The 17,185-nt window shown below is 38.1% G+C and overlaps 1 protein-coding gene and 1 long non-coding RNA gene across 2 annotated transcripts in view; one reads left to right on the top strand and one right to left on the bottom strand.

The window, feature by feature from the left end:
* Positions 1 to 16,266, bottom strand: part of LOC5568995 (C2 domain-containing protein 5) — a 31,209-nt gene extending 14,943 nt beyond the window's left edge. The window contains exons 1-7 of the mRNA XM_021849078.1: positions 15,954 to 16,266; positions 3,137 to 3,252; positions 2,981 to 3,078; positions 2,837 to 2,923; positions 2,620 to 2,780; positions 2,374 to 2,558; positions 2,103 to 2,308 (exon numbers count right to left, since the gene is read on the bottom strand). Of these exons, the coding sequence (XP_021704770.1) occupies positions 2,103 to 2,308; positions 2,374 to 2,558; positions 2,620 to 2,780; positions 2,837 to 2,923; positions 2,981 to 3,078; positions 3,137 to 3,252; positions 15,954 to 16,130 (1,030 nt within the window). The 5' untranslated portion in view covers positions 16,131 to 16,266. The remainder of the gene's footprint in view (positions 1 to 2,102; positions 2,309 to 2,373; positions 2,559 to 2,619; positions 2,781 to 2,836; positions 2,924 to 2,980; positions 3,079 to 3,136; positions 3,253 to 15,953) is intronic.
* On the top strand, positions 5,183 to 6,701 carry LOC110677758. The gene is made up of 2 exons (XR_002501172.1): positions 5,183 to 5,799; positions 5,855 to 6,701. It is a non-coding gene; the product is annotated as an uncharacterized LOC110677758 (long non-coding RNA).
* Positions 16,267 to 17,185: the final 919 nt, after the last annotated feature.

Below are 17,185 nucleotides of genomic sequence, written 5' to 3' on the forward strand. Positions count from 1 at the left end.
ACTTCGTTATAAGCAGGTGAACGCCGTTTTGTTAATTCGTTGACGTTAATCGTAACGATTAGCGAATTTTCCGTTTTTTCCCTGATCAGTAAATTTAACGTTAACGATTTCCGTTGATTTATCGTCTACAACTTCGTTATAAGCAGGTGAAATCGACTTATCTGCAAAAATTCTGAACTGCTACGGCATATTAAAACCAGACAACCGCTTGCGCTGAAAATTTAACTCACTGGTTACCACCAGCAAGTGACTAATGAGTCAAATTCTCAGCACAAACGGTTGTCTGATTTTCTAGATTTGTTCTCTTGAATATTCGAGATTTGACTTCGATACATCTTCACCAGGCGTTAGAGTAGAAGCACCGGGTGAATCGACCCCTTTGAAATAACAAGTAAATGCACAAACATGTAGTGGCACAAATTAATCAAGTCCTAAATATACCTTCTTTTGGGCTACTTGAACATGTCACAAACCATGTGCCTTCTTGGAGCATTTAATTGTTATACCTTTGTAAGGTTCCAGTCAATTTAGCTTAGGGCCTATTACACATTATTTAGTGATTTAACGCAAATGGACCAACATTCAACCATTTGCATTTATGGTAACAAAAAATTGTAACAATTAATGTTATCCGGACGTATAAAAATTGTGTGATTATGATTCTTTCAATTTGCTTGTTCCAGCATAAACTGTGAATTTGTAACTTCTTACAAATGATTGGAATTTCTAACAATCTGCAATCATTTTTTGCATTGCTATAAAAGCGGTGCACTAATTTTGAAAAGGGGTTTCAGGTAAAATTTAAGATGCCGCCCCTGTTTGATCTTGGCCTTTTGTGGTAGTCCTGTTATCTGAAAATTAATCACATGTGGTTTCAATAAAATTTTAAACATAAGTCTTTGAAAACCCCAAACCGTCTGAACAACCATCGTAAAATACATTTATGAGAGTGTGGGGCCCAGATGGTCGGAGCGGTAAACGCGCAGCTATTCAGCATGACCATGCTGAGGGTCGTGGGTTCGAATCCTGCTGGTCGAGGATCTTTCCTTAAAGGAAATTTTCTCGATTCCCAGGGCATAGAGTATCTTCGTACCTGCCACACGATACCATCAGTGTACCAGTATCCGCTCATGCCCCTATTTCCGCTCACTAGTGTAAAAATCGATTTTTCGAGTCAAAAACCAACATTTTTCGCACGGATATATTCTAGCAATACTAACAACTTTTAAATGAAGTCGTCTGACATTATTTTCATTTGATAAAATATTTCTTTATATTGAAAACACAAGACCTCGTGAGCGGTTATTGGACCACTAGGTATTTTTATGTGTTCCAATAACCGCTCATGCAGAAAATCAAATAAAATTTTAAAGAAATGTCGATTTTAGTATACAGCTTTCTTTATTGCAGTAGTAGCTATGGTTTGATCATAAAAAATATCAGGATAAATAACGAAATTCGAAGTAACGCATGTTTTAGTAAATTCGTCCCGAAATCTGTTTAACGTGAGCGGAAATAGGAACACTTAGATGCAGTAACAAATGCAATTCAATATTTTTTTATGAAAGTTTTTCAAATTCTTTTTATTTTGCCACTGATTACCTATACTTGGAGCTACATTGTGACATGAAAATAGTTTTGATCGATACAATATTTATTTTATAATAAACATTTGGACACATAGCTTCCCTTAAATGAGCGGAATCTGGAGCATTGATGGTATACACATGCAAAAATGCTCATTCGGCAAAGAAAACTCTCAGTTGATAACTGTGGGAGTGCTCATAAGAACACTAATCTGAGAAGCAGGCTTTGTCCCAGTTGGGACGTAATGCCAGAAAAGAAAAAGAAGAAGAGAGTGTCTCTCTTGTCTGTCGGTTATTTTTTTTTTTATTCTTTTTGTGTTCGTGATGACCAACTAGGGGCGAAAGAGGAACGGCAATAAAAAATGTGAGATATATTCTCTCGAAAACTTATTCAAACAGCCGTAGATCAGAAGAGTAAACAAACTTAGTTTATCGATCCTAAAAACAGTCACGGTTGATACCTTCACTATGTAACAAAATTTAAGCGACTTTTTTGTTATTTTTCGTGTTACATACCTTTAGGCGTAATACTTAGATCGGAATCAGAAGACCTTCTGTGAATTGCACTGCTCGAGTTGTGATCTTTGATGATCACTACCGCAGAACCCGGGGTTCCCGCTTTCGCAGGGCTTTGCGACACACGACTTCCAGCGGTATCTGCCGTTTCACGAGTATGTTTTACTCCATTTACTATTGGTACGTTCTGACTTCCTTGCTCGTTCCTAAATTATAAAAATGAAAGTTAAAACGCCACGTTTTACACAATTTTTGTATTCTTTGAACTTACTCTTCAACGAGGGTAGTGTCGACGACTTGATGAGAATAACTGTCATGTATTTTTACTAAGGTAACTGCTGTACCAATGCCACGTGCAACCACGCCCACGTCTCCTTCCAAATCGAAACATTGGGCATATCCTATTACTGCATTCGCACCCAATTCAATAGCTTTCAATCCGATTTTCCTTTGAACCTAAAATTTGTAACTTGTGTCAGTCAACGGGTACCCAAACTAGTGAACATAGGAAATATACTTGTCCTGATAATTTCATGAAAACTATCTGTCTAGCTTCATTGGAAGCCCGTGGTGTCCGAATTTTATCAATCCACTGATATTCTGGATCATCATTAACTACAAGTTCTTCTACAAAACCATGTATTACATGTGCATTATATCCATGAGGAATAACAGGGGCTAAGAAGAAAGGACTTATTTAAATCAAAAAAAAATGGCATAAAATTTCAACTCACAATGAAAGAAGCGAACACCGCAAGAGCTTTGTCGAAATTTGTTGAAATCAGTGAACAAATCAACTTTGACAATAACATTCACTTCTCCTGTAAAATAAAATATTGTTAATTGATGGACCAACTTAAAAAATAAACAATATCTACCCCGCACGCCATTCATAGTATCATAAACCGGAATCCAACCGGACATAACCGAACCTTTCCCCGTATTACTTTGTGTAGGTTTTTCTAAAGTAAAGGAACTGAAATGAAATGCGGCTATTATAAATCCAATGTGTGTCAATCCTTCATGGAGCTTACTGCAATAATGGACTTAAATTTATGTAGACTTTTCCAATGGCATCGTTGGCGGAATACGTGTCATAGTCCATGAGGCGAATTTGTAGCGGCTCATCCTGAAGATCGGCATCGTCTACCTAAAATATGAGAGATACATAACTGTTATAAACATATATAATTATTTATTATTAATACCATCTTTGCTATGTTCATTCAAATCACCGGGATGCCCGCCGGCAAACCTCATGGAAACCACTTATCCTCCGGGGTTTTCCGAACTTCTACCTTTGGCAAGTATGAAGGATTCATCATCTTTCAATTAGAAAGTCTTATTTCCAGTATTCCGGATTTTTAAATCCGCCATGTTCCTTGCAGTTGCCCGAAATTTTATGGCACATAAGGAAATAGAGCAAAATCTAGAAAGCCGGTCTGTGGTCTGTCAAACTTGGATACCTTTTGCAGTACCAAGAAATCAAAATGCAGTACTAGAAGTGGTACCCAATCTGAGCCCGAATGGGACGGACCTGTATAAAGTGTAGGCGTTGAGATCTAGTTGGCGACTTTCAATCATAGCAAACATAGATAAGTTAATGCTGTTTAATAAATTTTATTCCAAGTTTGTCTCTTGTCAAGATCAGAATCAGATTTATTTTAACTAAGAGTAGAATACGACCATCAACCATCCAAGAGGTTTTGGTCCCTGAAAAAGTGCAAGATGGAAAGGTCTGGAATCGCGAAGATGACGAACGAAAACTACGAAACCTGGAAGCTTAAAGTTGAGTTTCTGCTGGTGCGAGAAAGCCTTTGGAAATATATCGTTCCCGGAGTTAAACCAGAGACGAATAGAAACATAGTAGGCGGGTTCAGAATGGGTACCACTTCTAGCACTGCATTTGGTCCCTTGGTACTGCAAAAAGTACTCAAGTTTGACGGATAGCAGTACATTTTTCACGACATTCTAGATTTTGCTCTATTACCTTATGTGCCATAACATTTTGGGCAACTGCAAGGAACATGGAGGTCTTTTTTCGTCTTTGGTTAAGCCGGAAGAAGCTGAAAACGAAGCGAACGTGGCTGGTAACCAGAAAGCACGTGCGACCATCGGGCTGGTGTTAATCAGGTCTCAACACGGCTATCCAGCTTTTTACGCTGCCTTGCTATAAACTTTGACTTACCCCTTTTCGACATTTATTGGCTACACTAGTTTTTTTATGGTTCAATCTAAGTAAGCTTATTGAACTTCAAAACTTTTCATGTTGATTTAGCAATGTCAAAAAGTGCAGTCTTGTTTTCAGGAAATGGGTATCTATAAACTTTAAATTTAATATTTTATTCTAATGTTCTGATTATTTTAGGTTGGCAAATATAAGAAACAGAGGTAATGGTCCAGATGGATGCTGGAAAAAATGTGGCATTACCATCAGTAGTGCTATGGAGTTCAAATATAAGTGCAAATGATCTATCCATAGAATACATATGCGCCATTTTCTTCATTTGAACTTCTACTGGAAGAAATAAGTGAATAACTAAATGAACTGGACATTTAGAGGACCCTTTAAGATCGACCGCAGCGATTCTTGACCGTTTTACTTGTTCGAATTATTGCTTTCGTTATGTTGCGTTCACAGAGGCGTATCAACAAAACGTAATAAAATTTATAGTCTACCCCTGGGAGGGAGAAACCGATACGAAATTTATGTACGTCAAGGTGAGCCGAGATTCTGCTGTCACGAACTGTCACTGTGAGCCCAGATCTTAAACAATGGACAAACATGATAAAAGCGTGTAATTGATCAAAACATATTTTTCCATTTTATCAAATGTGACAAAAAACCGATTGAAAAGCTATTCATGCTTATTCAAAAGTAATGTCACGATAGCACCTTTTATTCTGATTGAATATAAAGTATTCAAATACGCATCATTTTACTTTTTCCAATAAAAACGAAAATGAAATGCATTGAAAACTTTAGCCATTTTTCCATGTTTGTCCAGAACGATCGGAGGTACACAACAAAAGAAAACTAGCGATTTTCATCAAGTCTGCCTTGATTGTCGTTGGCATGCTGGAGTTTTCTTGCAGTTTTGAATTACTTTGTGTCTTATTTCGTGTGTAGTATCGGTGCCTCCCTCCCAGGTCTACCCCCAATACATGCACTATCGCCCCACAAATGTAGGACGTTTCGATCTTTACAAAATTGAAACGTCGGATGATATTAAGTAATTCCGCTTTTGAATTTATTACTGACCGAAAAGCCAATCCAAGAGGGATCAAAAACATATCCACCGATCGTCTTCACATTCAGTTGGACATCATGTTGGCACAAAATGGGAATGGTTAAACCAACATGTCGGTGATGAGAAAAAAAAAACGATGAACTTCTTCCCTCCCGTTCAACAATTTGTATGCAGAACAGCATACTCGCAGCAACAAAACGGAATCGCCGAGAAAAAGAACCGTTCGCTGGTGGAGATGGCTAGGTGTATGTTACTGGCAGAGATGCATTTGAACGCGTTCTGTTCATGATCTGTTCAAAGCATGTGCTCACGAGAGCGGTGATCAAGTTCAAACAATTAGCGTCGTTTGAACACAGTGCACTGTTCATCGCCTGGCAACCATTTCTATCAGTCATGGTTTCTCCGCCGGGTATAGCAAATACTGGCCAATTAGGCAAGTTAGAATTGTTTGTATCAAATATATAAATAATTTGCTATTTTTTAATAACATTTCTGTTTCAGGATCATAGATCTAATCCACCAAAATGCTGTTGAAACCCGACGATACAAAAGTGGCCCAACAGTAGCGTCTTGGAGACGATATCTGTTGTCATTCCAAACAGGGACCGCACGATGAGTTCTGTTCAACAAACGTTTACAGCCTTGTGAACCTTTCTCCTGAAAGTTCATAAAAAAATGGTGTTGTTTTTGAATGTTCGGATAATTTCAATATATTTTCTAAAATAAATTGTATACAATACATCTAACAATGCTCGTTTTGTCTGTTACAAGTGTTATTTGAAAATCGATCGACAATCATGATATTTTGGAAGGTTTACTCTTACTATACGAATGTCAATTTGCCCTGCTGCCGATTAACTTACATCCGTTCGTTCACTTCTTTCGAATTATTACGATCCACCCATGTAGAGTCATTCGATTTTCGGCAGAGTTTTGTCGAAGGGCAAGAGTTGTTAATGTGCACATTGCGTTGTTTTTCAGAATTTGTCCCATCATTTGACAACTCTAGCGTAACATTTGAAAAGGGCCTAACTGCAAAATGTAAACAAACTTGATTATTCATTATTCGTATAATTTTTTACGTGAATTACTCCTACATACTCTTACGGGCATGAAAAATGCATTATTAATGGTAATTTTATTCAAATTTACAAGGGCCTATCTGAAAATGATAAAACTAAGAGGGCCTAACTGGTCATAAAAGGGCCTAACTGAAAATTTCCATCAAAATCAGATTGGCCCTTCCATGCGTTTTTAATTTTCCTCCATATTTTTCAATATTTAGCCATTGTATAGTGTTTCTCTCGAATAATGGAACCTAGTGAAATATTTGAAAAGGGTCTATCAGCATAACGTAAAAATTGAGAAATTCTCGATTGAAGATTCTGTAACATATTGATTGTTACTATTTTAAACTCATTGCTATCTAATAGTTTTAAACTTTTGTTCGACACTCATAGTCTATTACTGGGCCACGTAACGTTTTAAATCTAACATAACATAAAAACTAGTAAAAAATGTTGAATTCAAACATCATCGGCAGATAGGCCCTTTTACGAGTCTTCAAACCAGTTAGGTCCTTTCAGTTAGGCCCTTTGATTGAACATGGTTTCAGTTAGGCCCTTTTATAATTTGCTAATTTTATTGATTTTTGAATTGGTTTGCACAAATCTCGCGTAACTTTTCAAAACGGCCTATCTAACAATTCACACATTTCGAGTAAATCGAGCTTGAAGGTTGTGAAAATATATTTTGAAACTGTATCAAAATGAAACAATTTTTCCCCACTGTGTTGCTTATAGAGGGAAGCAGTATAATAGAGTTCAACGTATGAAATGAAATTTTGTCAATTTATTTGGAAATTACACTGAAATCTATAAAAACATCAGATAGGACGTTTTGACCAAAAATATGTACATAGGATAAATCACATAGGTCGTTCTGTTTCAACAATTGTTACATTGGACATTCATTTCTGTCATTTTGTTTCAGTTATAGTAACATCGGATATTTTGAATTGAGCACACAACAATCACGTTTTATTTCATTTTGTATCCACGTGCGTTGAACTGCTTCATCATTCAAGTTGAACTGTTCATTTTGTTGCGGTGTGATAATCGCAAGCACCAGCTGTGCTTTGTTTTTATTCATTTGAAGAAGAGACGAATGACATTCGGGTTAAAGTCTCTCACGAACAACAACAATTTGATTCATTCAATGCCACGCCGTCACTCCCCCCCCCCCCCCCCCCGTCTATGTGTCCTATGTAACAACAGAAGGAGGGGAAACGTTGAGCTGTATTTGGGACTTTTTGCTTTCTCACTGTTTCTCTCTCAATATTCCCCCCGTTTCAATGCTGGTTTCGCCAACACTTGTTCGTGTGTGAGTTACCCACTGCACGACGGGTGGTGACGACTGTGTTGCATTCGGCACCAGCCGTCGGCGCAAACAAGAAATAGCGGTGGGAAATGATGACGATGACGGCGCCGTCGATTGTGTTGTAGGAAACCAATGCCAAACAAATACATACAGCTTCTCCGCTCTTCGGTGAATGATTGCTCTGAAAATATATGTGCGCAAGTCGCGCATGCACGTTGCTCGTGTTGCTGCCGTGAAGCATATGTATATGCTTCATCGACCATGGATCTGAATCGGATTGATACAATAAGATCATGATGCTGAATTATCATTTCCCTACATGCACTCAATACGCTGATAATCGACATTTTGTTGCGGTGTGCTAATCGGAGACACCAGCTGTGCTTTGTTTTGATTCATTCAATCCCACGACGTCACTTCTTCCCATCCGTCTATTTGTCCTATGTAACAACAGAAGGAGGGGAAACGTTGAGCTGTATGTAGGACATTTTGCTCTCTCACTGATTCTCCCTCAATTTTCCCCCCGTTTTTATGACGGTTTCGCCCACATGATCATGTGTGAGTTTCCCACTGCATGACGTGGTGGTGGTGACGGCTGTGTTGCAATCAGCACCAGCCGTCGGTTGAAACAAGAAATTGCGGTGGGGAATTATGACGATGACGACGCCGTCCATCTTGTTGTAGTAACTCGAGAAAGGAGCCCACGTCTAACAAATACATACAGCTTCTCCTCTCTTCGGTGATTTATCGATCTGCAAATATGTGTGAGCAAGTCGCGCATGTACGTTGCTCGTGTTGCTGCCGGGAAGCATATTTATATGCTTGATCGACCATGCATCTGAATCAGATTGATACAATGACATCATGATGCTCAATCTTGTGCTCAATATCATTCCCCTATATGCACGCAATGCGCTAATAATATGAAAAGAGATGTTGCAGCTGATCCAATCCAGCGAAACGGTAAAACATGGTTTGGCAAAAAGACCAAAATACAGTTTTGTGTAACTCATTCTCTTTTTGTCACTTGAGCTTTTTCAATTTTGCGAGGCAAGGCGACTCTGAAAATATCGACTGAAATGATTGAGAAGCAGTTATTATGGCATTCTATGCATCTAAGTAGTGTCTCAGACACGCTTCTACAAATCATTTTACCTTTTAAACACCATTCCAAAGCTTTATTCAGGAATGTCCAATGTAACATTAGAATCGTGTTTATTCATAAATGTTACATAGGACATGTGGTTGGTTCTCTGATCAAAGGTCCAATGTAACAATTGATTAAAAGCGATGCAGTTTTGAACATTGGTCATTTTGTTAAGCTTTGAATAGATTAATTTGTTGTTAATATATCAGAACGAGTGTTCTAGTGTGCTGCTAAGTGGTGCAACGCAAATGATTTGCAATGATAATCTCGATTTGTTTACATTTGTTACTTAGGACGTTTTGAAAAGTTACGCGAGAAATCTTGAAAAAAATTTAGCGATTATGTGAAAAAACACTATATAATAGCTAAATATTGGAAATTTTCGGTTGAATATTCAGTACCATATTGATTATTCCTATTTCAAACCCATTCGCTTTTTACTAGTTTCATACTTGGGAAGATCCAAAAATGACGTACATCGTTTTTCGGGATTTCTAGAACCTTTCTACCCCCTCTGTCACGCTTTTTCCAATACCCAATCCATGCACTATCACATTTTCGTACATCCCCCCATTGGAGGAGGCCCCAATTGATGGACTTTTTTTGGGATAATCCCTTGTATTCAACACTTATAATGGTCTATTACGTGGCTCACAACGATTTGAATTTCAAATAGCACAACAACTTGTAAAAATAGTTCAATTCAAACATCATCCGCAGATAGGCCCTTTTACGAATTTTCAAACCAGTTAGGCCCTTTTTGAATTTGTTAATTTTATTGATTATTGAAGTGATTTGCATAACTCTTCAACAACATTTAATGATTATGTGAGAAAACAACACAATATCATACAAGCTAAATATTGGAAACTATTCTATACAAAATCAGCAACATATTGATTATTGATATTTCAAACCCATTCACTTTTTTTACTAGTTTTATACTTGTGTTAGACACTCATTATGGTTTATTACGTAGCCTAGAACGTTAGTAATCTCAAATAGCAAAACGACTCGTGAAAATGGTTGCATTCAAATATCATCAGCAGTTAGGCCCCTTAATGAATCTTCAAACCAGTTAGGCCCTTTCAGTTAGGCCCTTGGATTGGACATGGTTTCAGTTAGGCCCCTCCAGCTAGGCCCTTTTATTTAACATAGTTCCAGTTAGGCCCTCTTGGAATTTGTTAATTTTATTGAATATTGAATAGATTTTCAAAGTTTTAGAACAAAAACAATCGATTATGTGAGAAAATCAACATTGAATATTGAAAATTCTTTATTGAAGATTCAGTACTATATTGATTATTCATATTTCAAACCCTTTCTCCTATTTACTAGTTTTATACTTGTGTTCGACACCAATAATAGTCTACTAGGTGGCCCATAACGATTTAAATCTTAAATAACAAAACAACTCGTGAAAATGGTTGAATTCAAACATCATCGGCAGATAGGCCCTTTTACGAGACTGCAAACCAGTTAGGCCCTTTGCTTGAACATGGTTTCAGTTAGGCCCCTCCAGTTAGGCCCTTTTATTAAACTTAGTTCCAGTTAGGCCCTTTTGGAATTTGTTAATTTTATTGATTATTGAAGTGATTTTCAAAGTTTTAGAACAAAATCAATCGATTATGTGAGAAAATCAACATTGATTAATAAAAATTCTTTATTGAAGATTCAGTACTATATTGATTCCTATTTCAAGCCCATTCTCTTTTTTACTAGTTTTATCATAATCTTAATGCAAAGTTAGTTGAAAAACTGATTTTTTATCCTGAAAAAAAAATCAATTACATTAAAAAAATTGAATAATTTTTATTTGGTAATTTCCAAAAGTCGCGATTTTCACAAAAACAAATTCGTTATAAACTGAGAGCTTTCTTTGACAAGTTGTCATTTTCGCATTCGTATATCGTGTGACAAGTACGAAGGTACTCTATATTCAGGAAAGTAAAGGAATTTTCCATTACGAAAAAACCTGGACCGAGCTATTCTGAAGGTATCTGAATTCCATTCCCACTTAGATACCTTTAGAATGGCTTTGCTTTGTAGCCGCGGACTTAAACTGCTCGGCTGAGGAAGGCCCTCAAGTATAAAACAAGTTAAAAAGTGAATGGGTTTGAAATAGATATAATCAATAAGGTACTGAACCTTCAATCGAGAATATCCAACATTTAGCTATTACATTGTTTTTCTCTCGCTTTATTTTATTTAAGAACTATGAAAATCACAATAAGCAATAAAATCAACAAATTCCAAATGGGCCTAACTGGAATTCTGTTTAATAAAAGGGCCTAACTGGAGGGGCCTAACTGAAACCATGTCCAATCCAAGGGCCTAACTGAAAGGGCCTAACTGGTTTGAAGATTCATTAAGGGGCCTAACTGCTGATGATATTTGAATGCAACCATTTTCACGAGTCGTTTTGCTATTTGAGATTTCTAACGTTCTGGGCCACGTAATAAACCATAATGAGTGTCTAACACAAGTATAAAACTAGTAAAAAAAGTGAATGGGTTTGAAATATCAATAATCAATATGTTGCTGATTTTGTATAGAATAGTTTCCAATATATAGCTTGTATGATATTGTGTTGTTTTCTCACATAATCATTAAATGTTGTTGAAGAATTATGCAAATCACTTCAATAATCAATAAAATTAACAAATTCAAAAAGGGCCTAACTGGTTTGAAAATTCGTAAAAGGGCCTATCTGCGGATGATGTTTGAATTGAACTATTTTTACATGTTGTTGTGCTATTTGAAATTCAAGTCGTTGTGAGCCACGTAAAAGACCATTATAAGTGTCGAACACAAGGGATTATCCCAAAAAAAAAGTCCATCAATTGGGGCCTCCTCCAATGGGGGGATGTACGAAAATGTGATAGTGCATGGATTGGGTATTGGAAAAAGCGTGACAGAGGGGGTAGAAAGGTTCTAGAAATCCCGAAAAACGATGGACGTCATTTTTGGATCTTCCCCAAGTATGAAACTAGTAAAAAGCAAATGGGTTTTAAATAGGAATAATCAATATGGTACTGAATCTTCAACCGAAAATTTCCAATATTTAGCTATTATATAGTGTTTTTTCACATAATCGCTAAATTTTATTCAAGATTTGTGCAAACCACTTCAAAAATCAATAAAATTAGCAAATTATAAAAGGGCCTAACTGAAACCATGTTCAATGAAAGGGCCTAACTGAAAGGGCCTAACTGGTTTGAAGATTCATAGAAGGGCCTATCTGCCGATGATGTTTGAATTCAACAATTTTTACGAGTTGTTGTGTTATTTGAGATTAGAAACATAATGGGCCACGCAACAGACTTTAATGGGTGTCGAACACAGGTATGAAACTAGTAAAAATGCGAATGGGTTTAAAATAGGAATTATAAATATGGTACGGAATCTTCAATTGAGAATTTCTCAATGTTTACGTTTTGCAGATAGGCCCTTTTCAAATGTTACGCTAGAACTAGCGAATAACACTCGCTTGTTTGAGTGCAGTCGGGACCCAACCGAAGTATCCGCGCCTAGCTACTCAAAACTTGGAATGTTGTATGGAACGCTAAGGTCGAAATACGAAAACACGGTTTGCGATTTTGCAGAACACAACTTCGTGTTCAATCTAGTGGCCGTGTGTTTGATCAAAGAGCTGAACACGAACACGAGAGCAATAAGAGGATCATTCGCGAACGCTCACAGAACATGAGCGTTCAGAATGCATCTCTGGTTACTGGAGGCGAAATTGTCCAACAGCTACTGGGACGAATCAATCCACACGGCGAACCCAGGGTAGGTTTACGGCTGTAAACAACGAACAAAGCTCGCCTAACAATCATCTCTCACGCGGGCCGGCCCAAACAGCACAGGTCGAAAACGCGGTCCAAGCCAGGCAGCAAACGCTGATGCTTTTCAACACTCAAACAACGGGATGTCTAGCAGCGTTGTGAGCCACACTAACACACTCACAAAACATGAAAGGTAGGCGTACCTGTTTCCTTATCCCCCCTGGGCGAATCATCTTCAAAATATGCAGCCAACGAAAGCGATTGAGTTGGTACCCTAAGAAATTAGCCATGGAGCCAAACCGGATGTTTCGAAGTTGCAAGTCTTCGAGACTACAGCCGCAGACAGACGTTCAAGCAGGAACAAATTTATTCAAAATTCCTGTTTAAATTCTACCGTGGTGTCACCTAGGGAGCAAATTGCTGCAGTACAGTGACAGTTCGTAAAAGCACGTGGCTTTATCTTCTCGCTTACCACCCAGTCCACCACCCACTGAACAAAAATATCAAAACAATCACTTTAAAAATGATTCACACAATTGTGATATTTTCACGCCAATTTATTTTACATGAGTTACGATCATTCAAGGGTGTTATACTAGCATGAATCTGTGAGTAAATTAAATGCCAACTTGTGGTAAAAATTACAATGGATTTAATTAACTTTTACATGAGAAATTAGAACCAAAAGGGAACATCACCCACCCAGCGCGAAAAAAAAGTGCATAGTTTTTAGCGTTGAGCACGTGGACTGTAGGAGCGGTTGTGTGTCATGCTGTCAACGAAATGTGATCAGGATGGTGGCGGGACGCATACGCCACTAACGCCATCTGTTAGCTTATTGCCACTTGGCGATTTGTGGCGGCCATGTTTTTACACAAGTGGCTGAGTCTAACTTGAACGTCTGTCTGCGCTACAGCGTAAGTCTTTGATCCTGATGCTAAACAAACGAAACAAAAGCTGAGAAGGAATACAAAAGCTGAGAAGTTAACCTTCGTCGTCACTCACTCAGTTCTGTTACAGCCACCAAATAAATCAGTCGCAAATAAAATTAGCTTCTAAACCTAACAAGTAGTTTAGTTCCTTTCTGTCAAAGTTGAAGAAGCATCTTGGAAACTCCAGTACAATCGACTGCCACCCGGCACCAAATCTGCACCTGGAGCATTACAACGTATCATCGACAGCATTATTGCAGGTGTGGTAGTTATGTATATAGCTGAGTAGGCCATGCTACAAAAAATGAGGATTATCATTCAATCTGTCAAGTGCACAAGTACCACATTGGCGACGAGCAAGAACCCAATAACAGCGGATAAACCAGTCGGAAGTTGGATCAGAATAGATCTCAAGACATCTATAAAGGGTAACTATAAACGTCTGATTTTCCGAAAGATAGAATCTCATCGGATCAGACTCGAGGGAAAAAGAAAAGTCTCGCCTCAATTGAGGGAGATGCCTTAGCGGTGGATGAAAATGGCACCGCACCCTACTACAGCGACGTTGGAGATTCTGCAAGAAACATTCGCAAGGTATGGCAACCCGCGTACTCTTGTGTCAGACAATGATACTCAGTTCATCAGCGACCGCTTTAAGGTGATTATAAAACGAAGCCACACCTTAAATTTTTAAAAGCACAAGATATGAGAACCAAACATCGCTCCGCGTTGAAAATTTATCCCATTGTTCACCACCAGCAAGCAAGTAATTTGATTGATTTTTAACGCCAACTGTTGACAGATTCTCTAGTCTTGTGCTCTTGAAAACTCAGTGTGGCTTCGTTTTATAATCACCTTAAACACTTCTGTAAAGAAAACGGTATCTGACGACAGTACCGTACCACCAGCAGTCAACGGACAAGCTGAACGTTTCGTCGACACTTTTAAGGTGCAACATCTCGGAATCCAAAGATGGCCGTCACAATGGCCGACTTGTGCCCCTACTCACGTTTTCAAAGGCACAAAACTGGAGAAATAGTTGGTAAACGTTTCTGATCTTCTTATTTTAAGCTTTCTGCTAGTGCACAAAGCCAAAATAAAAAGTTCACTGTTGTTGGATGCTTCCTTCACGTGATTTGTGCCTTTGAAGTTTCAGTGCAATCTTAGAAATTGATTCCAAACTGTTTCACCTTAAAAAAGGGTTGAAGAATAGTTTCTTTAGTCGAAGGGGAAAAGACGTTGATGTTCCAGCATCTACCTACAGATGTTTCTCTCCGTTTATCGGTCAACATCAAATAGAAGCGCTCCTGATGGTAAGACACCTGCACCTCGATTCTCCCCATTACCCCGAATGCCATTTCCCTGAATGACATCACCCCGAATGCGATTTCCTCGAATTTACAATTATCTTGATATGATGATATTGATGACATTTCCCCATGATATTGGAATTCGAGGTAATGTCATTCGGGGTGATGTGTCGTTCGGATTTGGAATTCGGGGTAATGGCAATCGGAGTAATGGGGTAGAATCCTGCACATCTATTGACACCTGCACACCTGCTGAAGCCATGCTATCCGAGTCCAACCTTGGTAAACCAGAAGCAGAATACACAACTCAACAGATGATACGGTCCAGTGAAGAGGAACTTTGATCCCGAAGACCTGGTCTAAGTACAGGTCTACAGCCGCAACGTAATCAAATTGTAATTGAGCGAAAGGGCTCCGTGAACAACGCCGTTCTGCTCGAAACCAGCCAGTCTCAAATAAAATTAGCTTATAAACTTAACAAGTACAAGTTATACATACTTTTTTTTTCAAGGAAAACAGTATTTCTGATAACTCTGCACATTGATAGATGGATGTTCAAAAATTAATAATTATATTTTTAGCTTGCGATTATATGCATTAAGGGACGAAATCAGTGCTTCTACCCTACGGCAACAGTTGCTCCTTTTTCAAACCTATAACTTGAGTTTTACCTATTCCTTTCATAAAGTGAATAGATTCGATAATGTTGAGTAAAATAACTGATGATGGATAGTGGATCCTTGAACTGTAATCATATTTCTTTATGATGATGATGATGATGATGATTATTTAGCCACCATCAGCGCAAGGATTACCTATGGCTGCAGAATCATACCGGGATGGTATGATCTACCTGATGGTTTGTTGTAGCAGGGCTAGTTAATATCTTTGAAGACCTTTGGAAGACAACACTAAGGCTGTTTTCTCATGACAAAAGGCTGGCGACCCCACGCACTTTCATCCAGTCAACAGCCTTGAACTGTAATCATATTTCTAATCAAATTATAAAAAATAAACCTCTGTAACATAATTTATTTCTCTCACCTCGAAACGATACCAATCGGAGTTCCAAACCGGATTGAGACTTTTTCGGCAAACATCCGTTTTGTGAGTGATCGAGCCAAACTTGATTTCAACGAATGCATCAGTAGTATCACTGCCCCTGTCCATCACCGGTAAGTTTCGCCCCGCAAGCACTTTAACTTTTACTTTACCAGGCATTTTGTAAATAAAATTTCGTGCACAATGAACACTAATGCTGTGATGTCTTTTTGAAGAATCGATTATTTTTGTTTGGATTGCTGCTTTTGCATCTTCTTCGTCTGGACGTTTCGTGGGTGGCGTCCCTTGTGTGCGAGTGCGAGATTCGTTGCAAGGTATTTGTAAAAAGTGAGGTAGACTATGTTTTCAGTGCGTACACTATCAGGGTATGTAATTTTACGAGACATTTCAAGTCGTTCAAACCCAACCAACCATGGTCTGCACTGACTTCACTGCAGTCTTTATAATTCCTTCTTTGTCCAACGATGGCGATCGTCAACGATGCAAACCGAATCGATATCGATCGCTATAAAATATCGCTAACTGGTTGACCGGGAATCAGCTGCTCAACACGCTGTGAACTAGACTATCGAAATTCATACATTTGCCTTACGAATGATGGAACGATTATTGCAATACGAACGCTTTATGCATCGTTTCAGCATCACCTCATATCAAGGCGTTGATAGACGCCTGGTGTACGCACGCACCTATCGATCGCAAGGATCTTGGTTCGATTCCAGGTTGCCACGAAAACATTTGTTGTTTTCAAATTTTGGTCTCATACACTCAGGCAAATAAATTAACGAATTTCATAAATTTTCCCTTATGAAGCATTGAAAAATGTATAAAAACCTATTTCAAAAGGCTATTATGGATTTCATACCTTTGAAATGATAACCATAATTGATAACATAGTTAATTATAATGAACGTTCACAAATTTCATTGCGCGCCTTATGATTTCCATTGCTGCCATTAGTCATTTCCTTAATGATACCATCTTTCATAAGGCTATTATAGATTTCATATTAGTCCAATGAAAACCATAATTGCGAAGCATGTTATACCTCATTAACGTATATCAATTTCATTAAGCCACCTTATGAAGCTCATAGCTCTCATCAGTGTGAAAAACTCATAAGGTTGTTATTATGAAAATTTGCAAATGGAAGCATAATTGGACGCTGATTCATTTACTGAAGCATCATATTTTTTTTAGAATATACTAAAAGG

The sequence above is a fragment of the Aedes aegypti genome, chromosome 3 (genome assembly GCF_002204515.2).
Source record: "Aedes aegypti strain LVP_AGWG chromosome 3, AaegL5.0 Primary Assembly, whole genome shotgun sequence".
In the NCBI taxonomy this organism is placed as follows: domain Eukaryota; kingdom Metazoa; phylum Arthropoda; class Insecta; order Diptera; family Culicidae; genus Aedes; species Aedes aegypti.